Source organism: Perissodus microlepis, chromosome 2 (assembly GCF_051167445.1).
Source record: "Perissodus microlepis isolate ML-2025 ecotype Zambia chromosome 2, ASM5116744v1, whole genome shotgun sequence".
In the NCBI taxonomy this organism is placed as follows: Eukaryota; Metazoa; Chordata; class Actinopteri; order Cichliformes; family Cichlidae; genus Perissodus; species Perissodus microlepis.
The window spans coordinates 32276097-32293067 of NC_140462.1; the positions used below are offsets into that span (position 1 = coordinate 32276097).

A 16971-nucleotide genomic window follows, 5' to 3' on the forward strand; every position below is an offset into this window, starting at 1 on the left:
GGCTGCTGCAGACAAGACATTAGTGTGTGCAAGAACTTACAAAAGTCTAGTATTAAAAGCACTGCATGAATATTCAAGGAAGGAAAGTCAGAAAAAAGTACTTAACAGATTTTGTCCAACTATATCAGTAGGATAACATCCTGCAGGACTATAATTAAATGTTTAAGACAGTTTTAGTTAATATTCTTTCAGCTGCAATCCTGGTGGTATTTAACAATCAGAGCGCAGGCAATGAATTAAAAAGCAGAATCCAAAGGGAAGCCCAGTCTCTGCAACAAGTACAAATAGGTGTCCTTTTTTAAAATCATGATGCTTATCAATAAAAAAAGCACAGATGGAAATGTCTCATATTGACCATATTTAATAATAATCTAATTACTGTGCTGTGTAAGCTTCTGCCTCTGAAGTGTGTCTGCAGTTATAACTCTTTCTAACTTCCACATGAGGGAGTTACTAACCACACTCAACCAACTCATTAAAGAACCAAGAACATCTCATTTTTTTAGTTTGATCAATGGTAATAAACACAATCCACACTCCTCAGTTTGTGGCCTTCCACGCCACAGCTTCTAATGACTGCAAAAACTTTACTGGGAAGATCAGTAGGATCAGGTCATTGTTCAGGTCGGTGCCCTTTCAACCCAGGTCTCTCATTCAGTTCTGTTGTCTGAGTCTAAGCTGATTTACATGACGGATTTTGGCTCATTAGCTCCTTCAGCTAGTTGAGGTAAACAGTATGTTTGGTAAACTCCAATCTGGTTGCAGACAAAGCCACACCACGGAAACAGCTTCAGTAAAAATGACCTATTTGCTTGGATGAAGATGAACATTTATTTTAGTCCTGCTTGACTTATCTGCAGAGAGAGAGGGGGGGATGGATATAACCCTCAGGCTATTCACTTAACACTCTTACCTTTGCTATGTAGATGACACACAGCTTTACTTTTCTCAGCAGCTTCTCATACCTCAGCGAACACCTCTCTCTGCTCCATCTCAGTGTCAGTAAAGCTGATGTTCTCGTGTTTGACGCTTTCTCTAACGAGGTCAGTCAGTACATCGCCCCCCTTTCCAGCGACATCAAAACATTTGCTAAGAACCTTGTTATCATGTTTCACCAATACTGAATTTTGAATCTGAGATTTCTAAGCTAACCCAGTCTGGCTTTCTCCACCTCAGAAACATTGCAAAGCTCAAATCTTTACTGTCATTCGGTCATCTGGAACCTTTAGTAAACACCTTCATTTTCCTTTGCCATGATTATCATAGCTGGCTTTTCACATCTCTGAGTCCTGCATAGAATCAGCTTTACAATCCCCCTTTTTTACCATATAAAGCTCTTCATAAACAGGACCCTGCTTATATATCAGAACTACTGAAACCTTATCACTGCAGTGACGTCTCTGATCAGGTCTTCTAATTGTTACTGGCGATCCCACCCAATGTTAAAGTGAATGTGTCTCTGTGTTGGAACATGTGGCTTTTATTTAAACTGTCAAGCACTTTGTATATCTGTGTTTTTGAACTGAGCTACACAAATAAAGTTATATATTAATATTATTTTGTTTATTATATTAATATATCACAAGGTTCCAGGAGATTTCCACAAAAGTAGCTGGTAGAAATATCCTTCAAAGAGCTGCTTTTTACTTTGAGTACATTTCAGAGACAGTACTTTTTCACTTTGACTTGAGTAAAAAAGTTGAATCAGTACTTTTTAATTTTTTTTACCATAGTATTTTTTAACACAGGTATCTGTACTTCTACTCAAGTAAAGATGTGTATTTTTGCCTCCTCTGTGAACTTTACATTTTGAATAATTGCCACATAACTATTCAATTCACAAAGATTTTTTTATTTTGAATATAATCCTAATGATATTTGTTATCACTGCTTAAAAACATTTTCAAAGGGAACAAGTGCTAATACAGTGTGTGTGTGTGTGTGTGTGTGTGTGTGTGTGTGTGTGTGTGTGTGTGTGTGTGTGTGCGCATGCGAGGGGCGTTACTGGATGCTGATAAGCCAGCTGGAGGGCCAAACTGATAAGCAGTCATATGTTACACCATACAGTACATGTATGCAAGTATGTTATTCATAATCACGTTATGTAAAATGTGTATATATATATGTATATATATATATATATATATGTATATATGTGTATATATATATATATATATATATATATATATATATATATATATATATATATATATATATATATATATATATATATATATATATATATATATATATATATATATATATATATATATATATATACACAGTAATACTACAAATACATGACTCTAAACTTTCTCTATGATACAGTTTGTAGTATAACTGCATTAAAGCACAAGTTGTACTACAGGCATAAACCTTTACTTTTAAAAGATTTTGTAACATTTCTTTTTGTGAATAAAAAGGACGTGGTTGCCCTGTGCCCCCATCTCTTCTCTGGAGATAGACAGAAAAGGTGGGGCTAAAGGGAAGCCAGACTGGAGGGGCACACGCTGTATGATAGTTTCTTATCCAACACACTCATTGGAAACAATGTTTATCGGCTAAATCTGAACAGCGTTTTTGCTTTGTTGTTATTGGTTTCTTTTAGTAGCTTGTTTTTTAGTAACATCGCAGACTTTCACAAGTTCCGATGCGTCCACGCAGGCAGTGAACCTGGTAAGAAATATTTGTTACAGAAATATTTGTTGCTTAACAGACAAAAAGCTGAGTTCTGAACCTATATTCTTACGTTAATGTGCATTTGTAGGTGAAACTGTTGCCTGGGCAGAGTCTAAGAGACTTTACAATAACTAAAACAAAGTAAATGAAGAATAAGGCAAGCATGGTAAAAAATGAAAAGGAAAAAGATTGAGTGGTTGAGATGTTTGCAGGTGACACCTTTTTCCAGATCTGTAAGGTGTTTGTCTAAGATCTTCTACACATAAGCTTTTTTTTTAATCATAAGAAAATTTCAATGATTTGGAATTTTTTCAGGAACTACATGAACATGTGTGTGGGATTTGTTGTGTCATCAGCCTGCTTGCTTTCCCTCATGATTCCTGTTCTTACTCCTATTTCCCTTTGTGGGCTTAGTTGGATTTATGTTTTACTCACCTGTTTTGTGGGGTTAATGCAATCCAAAATACATTTTTGGATCTTTTTGTTAATCATGTCTGCCTCCATGGCTTGCTGTTGGTATGTTTAAAAAAACTTCACGCAATCTGTAATATAATTCAAAATACCACTAAAAAGATTATATAAGTGTTACAATTACTGGTGTTAATAGAATAATTATTAGGTATAATGTAACACATGATACATATATAATTCTTAAGACTATTCTGAATAAGACAAACAGGTGTTTTAAATAAAGGTACATTTGTCACGGTTTGTCTGGCCAGACTCAAATGCAGGACTGAGATTATTTACAGTGTTGGTGCAGACAGTACTCTATACAAAGTCCTATTTGTACAAAATTCACTGGAAGGAAGGTCGGTGAATCCAAGTTCCCGATCCTCTGAGTGTCTTGAGAATCCGCCAAGCAACAAACACTTTCTCCAAGCTCCACTGGGCCGTCCTGGCACAGGAAGAGACACATTCAAATCTTTAGCCAGTAAAGTGAAACAGAGCCTTGCAGAGAGACACAGTGAAGACGACTACAGTTAGACAACACTCAGCCAAAGACTGAAGGTCAGGTCCCAGCTTAAGTAGCAAACAGCTGAGTGCCAGCTGAGCCACAGGTGCTTGATTGATTCAGGTGCAGAGGGCGGAGATTCCAGGAGGATCCCGCCTCTGTGAGGCCGGTAAAAACACCCACACACAGAGCAACAAGCACAATATCAGACGCAGAGACAAAGAGAGATGATGAAAAATTAGTTTATGATAGAAAACACGTTCATAACTTTCACAACTCATAGACCCTGTTAAAGCGTAGTCATGCTAAAGGTTAGAAAACAACCCTTCACAGCCTAACTGTCTATAATAAGACAACAGTAGATGTGTGTGTGGTATTTGCATTAACTAATACAGATGAGGCATGCACGTACAGGGAGTGCAGAATTATTAGGCAAATGAGTATTTTGTCCACATCATCCTCTTCATGCATGTTGTCTTACTCCAAGCTGTATAGGCTCGAAAGCCTACTACCAATTAAGCATATTAGGTGATGTGCATCTCTGTAATGAGAAGGGGTGTGGTCTAATGACATGAACACCCTATATCAGGTGTGCATAATTATTAGGCAACTTCCTTTCCTTTGGCAAAATGGGTCAAAAGAAGGACTTGACAGGCTCAGAAAAGTCAAAAATAGTGAGATATCTTGCAGAGGGATGCAGCAGTCTCAAAATTGCAAAGCTTCTGAAGCGTGATCATCGAACAATCAAGCGTTTCATTCAAAATAGTCAACAGGGTCGCAAGAAGCGTGTGGAAAAACCAAGGCGCAAAATAACTGCCCATGAACTGAGAAAAGTCAAGCGTGCAGCTGCCAAGATGCCACTTGCCACCAGTTTGCCCATATTTCAGAGCTGCAACATCACTGGAGTGCCCAAAAGCACAAGGTGTGCAATACTCAGAGACATGGCCAAGGTAAGAAAGGCTGAAAGACGACCACCACTGAACAAGACACACAAGCTGAAACGTCAAGACTGGGCCAAGAAATATCTCAAGACTGATTTTTCTAAGGTTTTATGGACTGATGAAATGAGAGTGAGTCTTGATGGGCCAGATGGATGGGCCCGTGGCTGGATTGGTAAAGGGCAGAGAGCTCCAGTCCCACTCAGACGCCAGCAAGGTGGAGGTGGAGTACTGGTTTGGGCTGGTATCATCAAAGATGAGCTTGTGGGGCCTTTTCGGGTTGAGGATGGAGTCAAGCTCAACTCCCAGTCCTACTGCCAGTTTCTGGAAGACACCTTCTTCAAGCAGTGGTACAGGAAGAAGTCTGCATCCTTCAAGAAAAACATGATTTTCATGCAGGACAATGCTCCATCACACGCGTCCAAGTACTCCACAGCGTGGCTGGCAAGAAAGGGTATAAAAGAAGAAAAACTAATGACATGGCCTCCTTGTTCACCTGATCTGAACCCCATTGAGAACCTGTGGTCCATCATCAAATGTGAGATTTACAAGGAGGGAAAACAGTACACCTCTCTGAACAGTGTCTGGGAGGCTGTGGTTGCTGCTGCACGCAATGTTGATGGTGAACAGATCAAAACACTGACAGAATCCATGGATGGCAGGCTTTTGAGTGTCCTTGCAAAGAAAGGTGGCTATATTGGTCGCTGATTTGTTTTTGTTTTGTTTTTGAATGTCAGAAATGTATATTTGTGAATGTGGAGATGTTATATTGGTTTCACTGGTAAAAATAAATCATTGAAACGGGTATATATTTGTTTTTTGTTAAGTTGCCTAATAATTATGCACAGTAATAGTCACCTGCACACACAGATATCCCCCTAAAATAGCTAAAACTAAAAACAAACTAAAAACTACTTCCAGAAACATTCAGCTTTGATATTAATGAGTTTTGTGGGTTCATTGAGAACATGGTTGTTGTTCAATAATAAAATTATTCCTCAAAAATACAACTTGCCTAATAATTCTGCACTCCCTGTAGTATGACACACATTTCTTCCTGTTCTGTTTCACGTCCACTTCCTCTAGAGGAGTCTCTCTATCCTCTTAACCTAATATTGATGTTAATGTTGTAGCCTCTGAAAAAATGTTCCTGCTTAGATCATTACTGTCCCAACAGTGGAGTTCAAGGATGACATGGATTCTGTTTTCTTTCAGGTTAAAGCCACATTATGACTGAATTAGAAGCCATGGGGGCAGGGACGCCTCCACCCTACATAATGTTTCTGGTGGTCTTCCTTTTCTTTCTTACGGGACTGCTGGGCTTCCTAATCTGCCACCTCTTGAAGAAGAAGGGCTATCACTGTCGAACAGACGTGGAGGATGAGGAGGAGGAGGAGGAGAAGCTAGGAGAAAATGCAGATGGTGGGTTGGAGAGAAAAGGCTAATCAAGGAAGAGCTCTGTGACAGAAAGTAAAATAAGGTTTAAGTTAGCCATACTGACATTATTGTGCATGTGACAAATATATATACATTTGTAATAGATTACTATTAGAGTACTATGAGTAATGTATATGATCCAATTTTATTTGTATAGCAAGAAATCACAACAACAGTTGCATTAAGGCGCTTTGCATTGTAAGATAAAGACCCTACAATAATACAGAGAGAACAGAAACATTTTGTTGTTTGTGACAGTGTCTGTTAGTAACATAAATAGAGGATTAAAGCTGCATTCATTTATTTAAGTGTTTATTAGAACCACAACAATGATAAACAGTGGGCTATTGTTAGCTTGCTAACACATCTATTGTAGTGGCTGTGCTCGTGTGCTTGTCATGCCACAGATGTGCACGTTAAAGCAGATGACTCGTAAGCTGGAGAGGAAATAGCGTCTCACTAATTTCAAAGATCATCATTTAGCCTGGAGAAATACTTTGTAAAACTAGAACATCTTACTGGTAGTCAGTGATTGTAGCCAGGCTGAAAAGTCAGAGCTCTGTTGAGCAAAGCTTTCCTTTCATGAATGTCTTCATAACTAAAGTTTTAATTGTTAAAGAAATGATCATTCATAACCATCTCGCAGATGTATCATTACCTACAGCTGCTTTCAATACTATTGATATTTATTTGCATTTTTCGCTCCAGTTGTTCTGAGTTAACCTCAAAAAATCTTTTCCTTAATAAATGAACTTGTCTGTTAGTCCAAATACCGACACGTACCACAGGACTTTAGGCTGGCAGTAGTTAAACTGTTACTTAAACAGCCATCGCTTGACGCAGCTGTCTTAGCTAAATATAGGCAAATCCCAACCTTCCTTTTATCTAGAAAATTCTTGAAAGAGTAGTTGTAAACCAGCTAACAGATCATCTGCAGAGGCAGGTTTATTTGAAGAGTTTCAGTCAGGTTTCAAATTCACAGCACAGAAACAGCTTTAGTGATCTCTGCAGGGGACTCATCTCTGCGCTTGTCCTGCTAGACCCCAGCACAATATTTTATTACAGATATTATAGTATGTGCTGCACATATTAAGGCACTGCAGTGGTTTGGTTAGTAGCTAGTCTATTACATAACTATCTAATAGACTCCAATTGGTTCACGGAATCAGGGAATCTTCTTAACACAATAAGGCTGGAATTATAAATTTTTGTTTTGTTTTTCATTCACCTTTTCCACCCACAATGTGTTTATACACCTCTCTGCATGTAGTCATTTGTTATCATTAATCTCTTGTCTCTTCTTCCTCTCCGCACCCCAACCAGTCGTGGCAGATAGATGCCCCTCCCTGAGCCTGGTTCTGCTGGAAGTTTCTTCCTGTTAAACGGGTGTTTTTCCTTCCCACTGTTTGGGTTGTTGGGTTTTTTCTTTCTTTGTATTATTGTAGGGTCTTTACCTTGCAATATGAAGCGCACTGATGCAACTGTTGTTTTGAGTTTGCGCTACATAAATAAAATTAAGTTGAATTCTAAATAGTTCCCATTGCTATTAGAAACCATAGCAGACATTTTCACTGCTATGCAGATGATACCCAGCTTCATCTTTCCATGAGGCCAGATAACACACACCAAAGAGACAAAGACCTGGATGACCTCTAATTTCCTGCTTCTTAATTCAGATAAAACTGAGGTTATTGCACTCGACCCAAAATAAAACAGGAAACATGAGACAGGCAGAGAGAAAAACCCAGAGACTGAGATTATACACAGGCCAAAATAAACACTAGGATCACTAAGAACTTAAGAAATATAGATATCCAAAACCCTGAATAACAATAATCGAAGAATATAAATTAATCAACAAATGCAAAGCTGAAAAACCAGCACGTGCGCTGAGATGCCAGTCGTGTAGCTTAACAGATAGTAGAGCAGACCATCCGCTAATCGGAAAGTTGGCGGTTTGATCCCTGGCTGAATCACTTGCCTCTAGCTTACAGTGCCGGCTAGCATTGCTGCTTGCAGCACTGTGAAAAGCAGAAGTGAGTAGGTAAGTCTCTCCCTGACAGTACATTGCCTTTCTGCCATTAAGAATCACTGAAGTGTCTTCTTTTGATGACACACATCAGCTGAGCACCTTTCAGACTGAACTACGGCAGACTTTGAGGAAATCTGACCACCACCACTTGTTCCTCACCCACGCCCACTGGTGTGTGGACATGCTCTCATAGGCACACACCAGATCCCCAGCTTTGAGTAAATAGCCCCATTACCCTGTGGCTGTCCTGGTACAGACAAATGCCAGCAGAGTAAACCTGAACAGTGGAGCTCCAGAGATGGTTGGCTAGTCTGCTTGCCACCTTCTGCCAGGTCCTGCATTCAGATCCATATCTTGACTTTCACTCTCTTATGTTTTAAGAACAAAATAAAAGGAATTTATTAGCTAGAAGATGAATGTGTTTGTTTTACTCTGTTTCAGATGAGGATGAAGAGAACCAGGACACGGTGGAACAGATCCTTAAATGTATCATACAAAATGAAGGTGACAGAACCGACCAATATTTTCTCAATATTTTTTTAATTTCTTGTTGGAATTTGGAAATTCTAAACATATAACATATTCCAATTATAGTTATATAATGGTCATGGAAATAATGTGTAGACCAGGGGTCTGAAGTTCTCCAGAGGCCTGGTAATGAACTATTCATTTGATACAGGTGTGCTGACCCAGGGTGAGAGCTAAAACCTGCAGGACACCGGCCCTCGAGGCCTGGAGTTCAAAACCCCTGATGTAGACTCTCAACTTTCATTTAAGGGTATCCACATTCAAATTGGATGAAGGGTTTAAGACAGGGGTGTCCAACTTCAGTCCTCGAGAGCTACTGTCCTGCAGCTTTTAGATGCATCCTTGTTCCGACACACCTGAATCAAATGGCTCGTTTGATTGGCTTGTTATCAGGCCTTTGTCAGACTTGATGGCATGCTGAAGAGGTAATCCAACCATTTGATTCAGCTGTGTTTGAGTAGGGATGCACCCCTGGTTTAGGAGTTTCAGCTCCTCGACGTGTGCCTCGCTCTTTTTAAAGGGACCAAAAGTAACTGGACTATAAAAGCAATAGAAACAGAAACCTTAAAACTACAAGACAGATGCAAATACTACACAAAGCAGAAACGCAGCAATAAGAACCAAAGCCAGGAACATCAACTACATTTTAGAGCATTAAATAAACCGGAATAAAAATGTCCAGATACATAAAACTGGTTCACGGACCCAGGACCTAACAGTAGAAGTTGTATTCATGTTAATTTACTATTTACTTCTTTTATTTGTGTCCTCTAGCAAATATGGAAGCCTTCAATGAGATGTTGGGAAACCATAATGTCTGCGTACGTCATGATCCCAGGTATGCTTATTCAGCTAAAGCTATGTTACACTACATGGTAATCTTTACTTTTTTATATGACCTCTAACAATTATTGCATTAACCGTTAAAGAATTACACATTTTACACATAGTCACACATTGTCCAGGTAAACGAAGAGTTGACTAACAAGTAGTTTCATGGCCAGGTTCATCACATTCCTGTGTTATTCTAAGACAAATTCAAATATCTTGATTCGGATTGTTGAACTTAAATTTGGTCAGGTTTAATGTACTTGCATCACTAAGTGTGTTGAACAAATGCACATGTTATGATCCAATTTAGCTTTACTGGTAGATACACCAAGGTTTGTAAGTGATGGAGATGCTGTGGATCAGACCTGTTCTAGAACAAAATCAATACCCTCTCGCTAATTCATGGTTTGCCCCTCCTGCAACCACTAATAGGTGCACCCCACAAGCTTGTGGTTTAATGAGGTTTTTATGAAGATTTTATGACCCAGTCATAAGGATGATCTGTGCATTCTTCAAGAATCTGCCTATGTGAACGTCACTGAGACTCTAATAATCTAAGTGTGATCTAAATGTTCTAGGACTTCACTTTTTTTCCCCATTTTCCAAAATATGGGGTTGATTTGGATATTAACATCTTAGAGCCAGAGACTGTAAGGTAGCTTCAGGTTTCTTGTCAAATCAAGGCACTGAGGGGATTGAGCTGGATAAAAATGTTATGATCTATTTAAGGTAGAAAGGTATTTAATCTAATTTCAAAACTTTGCTCATGTTAATGGCCAGGTTGCGTAAGGAGTCCATTGGTGGTATTCCTCCCCATCTCCACACAGTTCACTCAGGCACCGACCACAACTCCTGCCACCTCTGTGTCCAGATTAAATCTAAAAAAGGCCGCAGACAAAGCAGAACCCTACGTGCCAAGCAACGACCTGGGGAACAGACTGTCTTCTCTGTTGGCAGGTAATAATGAAGAACTGGACAGTTTTGTAAAATACACAGAGATAAAGTAGTGACAAATAAGAGGATTTATAATTAATTTATTGAAATCCTTTCAGGTTCCGAGTGACACACACTGATAAAAAGTCTCATGGTGGTCCAAGTCCATTGGCCATTTCAGGGGACCAGCTGGACCAATCCCAAGACAGCGATGATAGGAAAGATGGCGGATACAACCTGAGAAGCATGTTTAAGGAAGTCCGCCGACCTTCAGAAAGTGCCAGTGGAGTATCTGCAAATGTGGGAAGAAGAAAAAAGAGTGTGACTATATTTGGGCTAAGGCGGGGCAGTGACCCTGTAGGTATTAATGTAGGGGAGGAGACGGGCAAAGATATTGGAGGGGTTAAATTTGCTGTTCAGCAGCAACCTGCAGTGCTGGAAGAGCCCGTGCCTGTTAAGAACATTAAAGTTGATCTGCAGCGTGGCACTAAATCTGATTCCATACTTGAGACTGAGCTACAACAGGAGAATAAAACATCAAGTTCTCTTAATTCTCCTTCTTCCCAGATTAAAACTGTGCTCAATCCTGAACCTTGTAAAAAGATCCAGTCTTCATCCGGGAGTACAGTTGCTTCTGCCCCAAGTTCTCTTCCTATTCCATCTGAGAAGGGAGTAAATGTTGAGGGTCAGTGGATAAAACCTGAAGAGGCATATGAATTTGGTCCACTGCAGACATCTACACCCATCGTACCTATGCCCACATCAATTCCAGGTTTCACTTCTGTCACTCATACTGGTCAGCTTGACGCCTGTTCCAGGACAGGTTCTCAACTTATTCAAGACCTAAGCTCTAGTTCAGATGTGGAACCAGGTTTAACCCTAGATTCATCCCCTTCATCTTCCTTCCCAATCAAGACGCCATCTTCAGTTTCTTCATTAAAAACTCCTACATCCCCCCTAGCAGGGACAGCAAGTCCCAAAGTTGGCTCAAAAAATATGCCACCAGAAGCTGTAAAAGGAGAACTTCCTCGTGTCCTGACACCAACCCCGAAACTCCCACTTCACCAAGAAATGTCTAGCCAATCACCTGTTTCCTATTCATCCTTTAGACAAACTTATAGTCCATCACAAGCCCGAGCTCCGGAGAGAGAGCTTGAAGGCACCACAATGCCCAAAGCTGAAGAAAAATTAGAATTTAAGAGACCTGGAATTCTAAAAAAAAATAAACTGTCACCAGTTGCAGCAGGGGACTCTAAAAGCTCTGCCCTTTCATCTTCATCTGAACAACTTTTTAAAGACAGATCAAGCAGTTTACCTTTGTCACCTTCTAGCCTGTCTCCCTCCTCACCTCAAGGTGGCAGAATAAGTAGTGTGACCATTGTTAAAGCCAGTCCTGACAGCCAGAGGGAGTTCTCTGTTGTCACAATGGTGGAAGAAGAGAAGTCAACCACTAAAGACCAGAAAGAAGACGATTATGAACTTGGAGCTGAACCAGACAAGAGGGTTATCGGTTCGGCTGAAGGAGATGATTTTGTACCAGGTGCTAGACAACCTGAGAGCCAGAGCGGAAAAACTTCTGGTGTAGAGGTTATCCCATCTTTGAGTCAAGAGAAGGAGGACATGATGGAAATGGAAGACATTAGAGACTGCAAGGTGATGCAGGTGGAAGGAGCACAGTTAATGGAGGAAGAAGTGGAGCTGAAGATGGAAAAGGACTGACCGCTGAAGTCACAAAGTGGTGAAAAGTTAAGTGTCCAGTGCTGATCTAAAGAAAGTGACTGTTACCATCACTAAGTAGAATAAGTCATTCTTATAAAATAACCATAAGCATATTTTTAATTATTAACTGGTTACACTGTAGGGGGACTGGACTGGATGCTTGATTGAAAAGCCATCCACACAAATTTCAAATTTTCTTTATGTAATGGATAACCACTCTTCAGTTCACACTTTGGTCCATACTAAGCACGTCAGTACCTAATATCCCCAAATGATGGGAATCCTCTAAGCTCTACACAGTTTCTCACAGCCGGAGCTTTTTCAAAGTTCTGGGAACCGATGGAGGAACTTTTTACTGCGTAGCTAAAAATTCAAGTTATTAGATCTGTTTTTGGGCTGTGTGTGTGTAAGAGTAGGACATAAGAGGAACAGTGATTTGTCCAGATATAGTTTGGTCAATCACATGAATGTAGATCTGGCAAAATATTACCATACAAACAACAGTTTTTAACATGAGTCCTAAAAATGGACCAAATCAGAAAGAAGAGAACTGACAGCAAAGATGCAATTTAGTTTTTCTAAACCTGCTAAAAAAATACTCACCTCATAGTGAAGAAATGTAAAGAGAAATTAAAGTGGCTGAAACAGGATTACAAGAAAATAACACAACTATAGGTGATGTTACCTTATCAACCACTGACATTACTTCAAATTTCCCAATGAAACTGATGTTTAGTGATGCTTGTTCTTTTGTTTATCTCACAAAAGATGACATAGAACATCCAATTTTACCTCAAAACTCTCAAAGTGTTTTTCCACAAAGTTGTTTAGATATAAATTGGATGGATCAGTCATTGAGTCAATTTTTTTACAGACATTCATTCTGAATGAATCTCAATACCTCTGGTGATCTTGAATGAAATTTCTGTATCTTTTAGAATGATTGCATTGACATTTTTTGACATTTCATCAAGTTTTTCTCGAGATGCATCTCAATAACTTTTTGTCTAGCTCCACGATCACGTCAAAAATTATTATTCTTTCCCACATGCTGGTTTATTACGGAGCCCCACAAGGGACATTGGTGAAAAAAAATGGAGATGAACTTTTGCGAGATCTCACGAAATAGGCCGCATCCTTCAGAGGTCGCCAGCTCGAAGCTGACCGTGAGGTCGAGGCACAGTGTGCCGGGAGTATGGTCCTCCCCCCCGGCTCTAGTAAGCCTCGAAAACGTCAGAGCACTTTTGCAAATATGTGATGTCTTGATAAACCGAGCAGATGTTTGAAGTTTACACAGCTACATTCTTGCCTCAAAATATCTTAGTTTAGTTTTGTTTATTTTGCGACCCAGAAAGAGTAATATTAAAACTAAGTAGCTGCCACCATTGTTGGAAACTGGAAGTGGCTGGGCTGCGCTATGAATTCTGGGATAGTTTGGACCACGAGGGATACACCGACTCGGCCTTCAAATGCGACCTGCGAAGGATGCGGCCTATTTTGCGAGATCTCGCAAAAGTAACTCGGGATCTCACAAAAGCTCATTGTTGTTGTTTTTTTGTCCCTTGTGGGGCTCCGTAGGTTTTAATTCCACAGCTGCTAAAAGAAATCATGTTCCTATTAGCCTCAGCTGTACTTTGACTTCAGGGGTAATTAGCAGATTTTAGCATGCTAACGAAACTCCTGAGGAGTGTTGAATTGTGTGATTTTTAAGTTTGCTTTTATATTCAACATGAACAGATGGTGTGCACTGTCTTATTTGTCACAACTCATGAATGTTTCAAGATATTTCAAGATTTCATACCACACAGAAATGAACACAAAATGGTTGTTTGTTAAATAACTCGAGTCAAAGATGAGTATATTCATACGATGGCTGGCAAATCTAATCATGATGGGCCTAAAAACACTAGTGACCACACTAGATCCTGAATGAATGGTTCCTGTGTATCGCAGGTGTAATTTTATGTTGAACACCCGGTGTTACAGAAACTTAGGTTTGCTTTGTCTTTGAATTAAAAAAGTGTGTTTATTGGCTGAACTGCAGAAGATATGTACTAGAAGGTTATTTCTTGTCACATTTAGTGCTTGGACATGAGCACTAACCTAGCTATAGCTGAGGTGATAGCAGAGCCCATCACTTTTACATAAAGTGATATCCTTTTACTAATGGCTTTAGTATGACCTGTGGATCAGCGGGCTGTTGAGATGTAAGATTGTCTAGCTGATGGTTGAAACAGTAATTCTTTATAACACATCCATTAGATTGTGGAGCCATAATGACTCCATGGGCAGCTGGAGATTTATTAATGTGCTGGCTCTCCATTAAGTTGTTGTAATTGTGTTTGATGCTATGCTATATAAAGGTGCAAAAGTTGCAAGCTGGTTCAAACAGTCCTATTATTCCATTTTCTTTCCCCCAAATTAATATTTGTGCTAAATTACTGCTAACTGTCAATCATAGGAGAGTAGGTGACAGCACAACAAAGAACTTTACCTTGACAGCAGAACATTTATGATATACACTCTTCTGTTTGTGCCCTGTCAGTAGTAGTGCCCCGATAAGGACTTGCACACTGTTACTTTGTTCAAGAACCTTTGCCTTTTATGATGGTGCTAGACACTTTCATTGGCAAATACAAACCTCTTTAACCCCACACCAGGGCTTAGTTTTCTGTCGTTTAAATATGAATGCATAAGTAAATAAATGCATAAATCAAACATGTTATTTTCAACATTAAACTGAATGCAAAAACAATATTGGAAAGCAGAGCAGCATACTGTCTGCTGGTCGTTTAGACGACTAAGCTGCACTTTCTTCCCAAGAAGCTGTCAACCTGCAGGCAACTTCCAAGTAAACTTAAAAATAAAAAATAATGTAAAGGTGTACATTTTCAAAATATTGGGAATGCTAAACTGCAACTTGTAAAATTTTACATGATATAAAATAAAAGTGAATAGACTGGATCTCTCTATTGATGCATGCACTCTGTTTGCAATATTTGATTGTACAGTTGATCGTAGCTGTGAAACTTGAACATGGTTATATGAAGAAAGGCCACGTGTCAGAGTAAAACCAGGGTGATATTATTCATTCTTTATTTATTCTTTATTTATTTATAACTTTACTTTTATGTCTATATATTGTCTAATTTAATGAATATTAATAGTAACTAGGTCATTATATGCTTCAACTACAGAAGCGTACTTAGCTACTTTTATATTCCAGAGGCCAGAAGAAGATTTATTGTCTGCTTTTAGTTGTGTAGAAATTTAGTTCCATTTTTGTGTAACAACACTTTAGTCATTTAGTCACTAAAATAACTGATGAGGCTGAGCACTGATAACCATACAAGTTTTAATTTGTTTAAAGCTGCTATAGCTATCAGACTACATTATCATATAATTGATCTTTTAATGTATAGAACCTCCCTCACTTCATGAAGAAAAGCCTAAAACACTATCATAAATCAGGGAGAAAAGGTGGACAACAACAGGATGTGAAATGTTAATATACAACTTTCCGTACTACTGACAGAAACCACAATATTAGTGTTTTGGCCATCTTTGAACAAGAGAATGGAGCACAAAGTTATTTGCTTGTTTAGCAAGCTACAATATAAACTATAGACAAATTTGATCTCACTTAGCTCTCAATGATGTAGCCTTAAAATGAGGCTAATCTGTATTTATTCAGCTTTATACTTTCTTGTGTGCTTCGAGCCCTGGGGACTCACTTACAGCTGTGTTAAAACAGAAAGTTTAAGAGACACAGTTCAGAGTTCAGCATTATTTCCTGTCCTTGTGAGAAACAAACCCGGAAGTCCCTGGTCTAGTGTCCCAGTTTTCCTTTTTTCCCATGCGTTCGATTTTCATTCCATTCTCTGACTGGCTTGCTTCCTTGTGCAGTGTTATGCATGACTATAAATGAATGAACATATAGCATCTTCATGCGTTAGCGTGTATTTCCATTATTCTTCAGCAAACTTTTCTAGCAGCATTAACATGTCTGTACTTTTCAACATGATACGTTCACAGGGCTGTTTGTTTTACACAGCTGGATATGTGTATATGAAAGACACAGGATTTTTTTTTTTCACTTATGCACTATAATTAAACACCCATAACAGTTAACTCGGCATTACATGCATATATATTATATACTCTTTGAAAACATAAAAATAACTATATGAACTGCCTATGATTTGCCTTAACAGAGCAGGTGTCTGTAGCTTATTTTCTCTTCAATTCAATTCAATTTTATTTATATAGCGCCAAATCACAACAACAGTTGCCTCAAGGCGCTTTATATTGTACAGTAGATACAGAGAAAAGCCCAACAATCATATGACCCCCTATGAGCAAGCAGTTTGGCAACAGTGGGAAGAAAAACTCCCTTTTAACAGGAAGAAACCTCCGGCAGAACCAGGCTCAGGAGGGGCGGGGCCATCTGCTGTGATTGGTTGGGGTGAGAGAAGGAAGACAGGATGAAGACATGCTGTGGAAGAGAGACAGAGATTAATAAAAAGCATAGTTCAGTGCAGATGATTCACTAATGTTCTATTTTATTTTTTATTTTTACAGTTGAGGACTTGAAGTGAAAACTTGACATTCTTAATTACCTCTAACATATCAAATTTTCCACTTAGACTAAGTACAATTAAAAATAAAGCTCAAATACAGTATAGTGACTGGATTATAAAAAAATATGGAGCCCATGATTTAAGATCTTTTTGTGGTGATGATAACAATATGATTCCATCTAAAGCCGGATTTTCATTCACATAATTGTATTCGGTCAAAATGAAGCCGATGATTTAAACACTGATACTATATGTTCCTGGTTAACCATGATTAGATCAGTCTGTCTGTTTTCTACGGGTTAATGAATTCAAATTAAATCATGAGTCAAGTTTACTGGA

The 16971-nt window shown here is 38.9% G+C and overlaps 1 protein-coding gene across 3 annotated transcripts in view; it reads left to right on the forward strand.

Moving 5' to 3' along the window:
- Positions 1–15016, forward strand: part of LOC146392975 (uncharacterized) — a 20989-nt gene extending 5973 nt beyond the window's left edge. For 2 of the 3 annotated variants that reach the window (XM_084908240.1, XM_084908249.1), the window contains exons 2-6: positions 5788–5994; positions 8483–8545; positions 9344–9407; positions 10181–10357; positions 10453–15016. In XM_084908240.1, coding sequence (XP_084764366.1) covers positions 5802–5994; positions 8483–8545; positions 9344–9407; positions 10181–10357; positions 10453–12052 — 2097 coding nt within the window. In that variant the 5' untranslated portion in view covers positions 5788–5801 and the 3' untranslated portion in view covers positions 12053–15016. Of the gene's footprint in view, positions 1–2369; positions 2677–5787; positions 5995–8482; positions 8546–9343; positions 9408–10180; positions 10358–10452 lie in introns of those variants that run through there. The other variant, XM_084908256.1, reaches the window with a different exon arrangement.
- The last annotated feature ends 1955 nt before the right edge of the window (positions 15017–16971 follow it).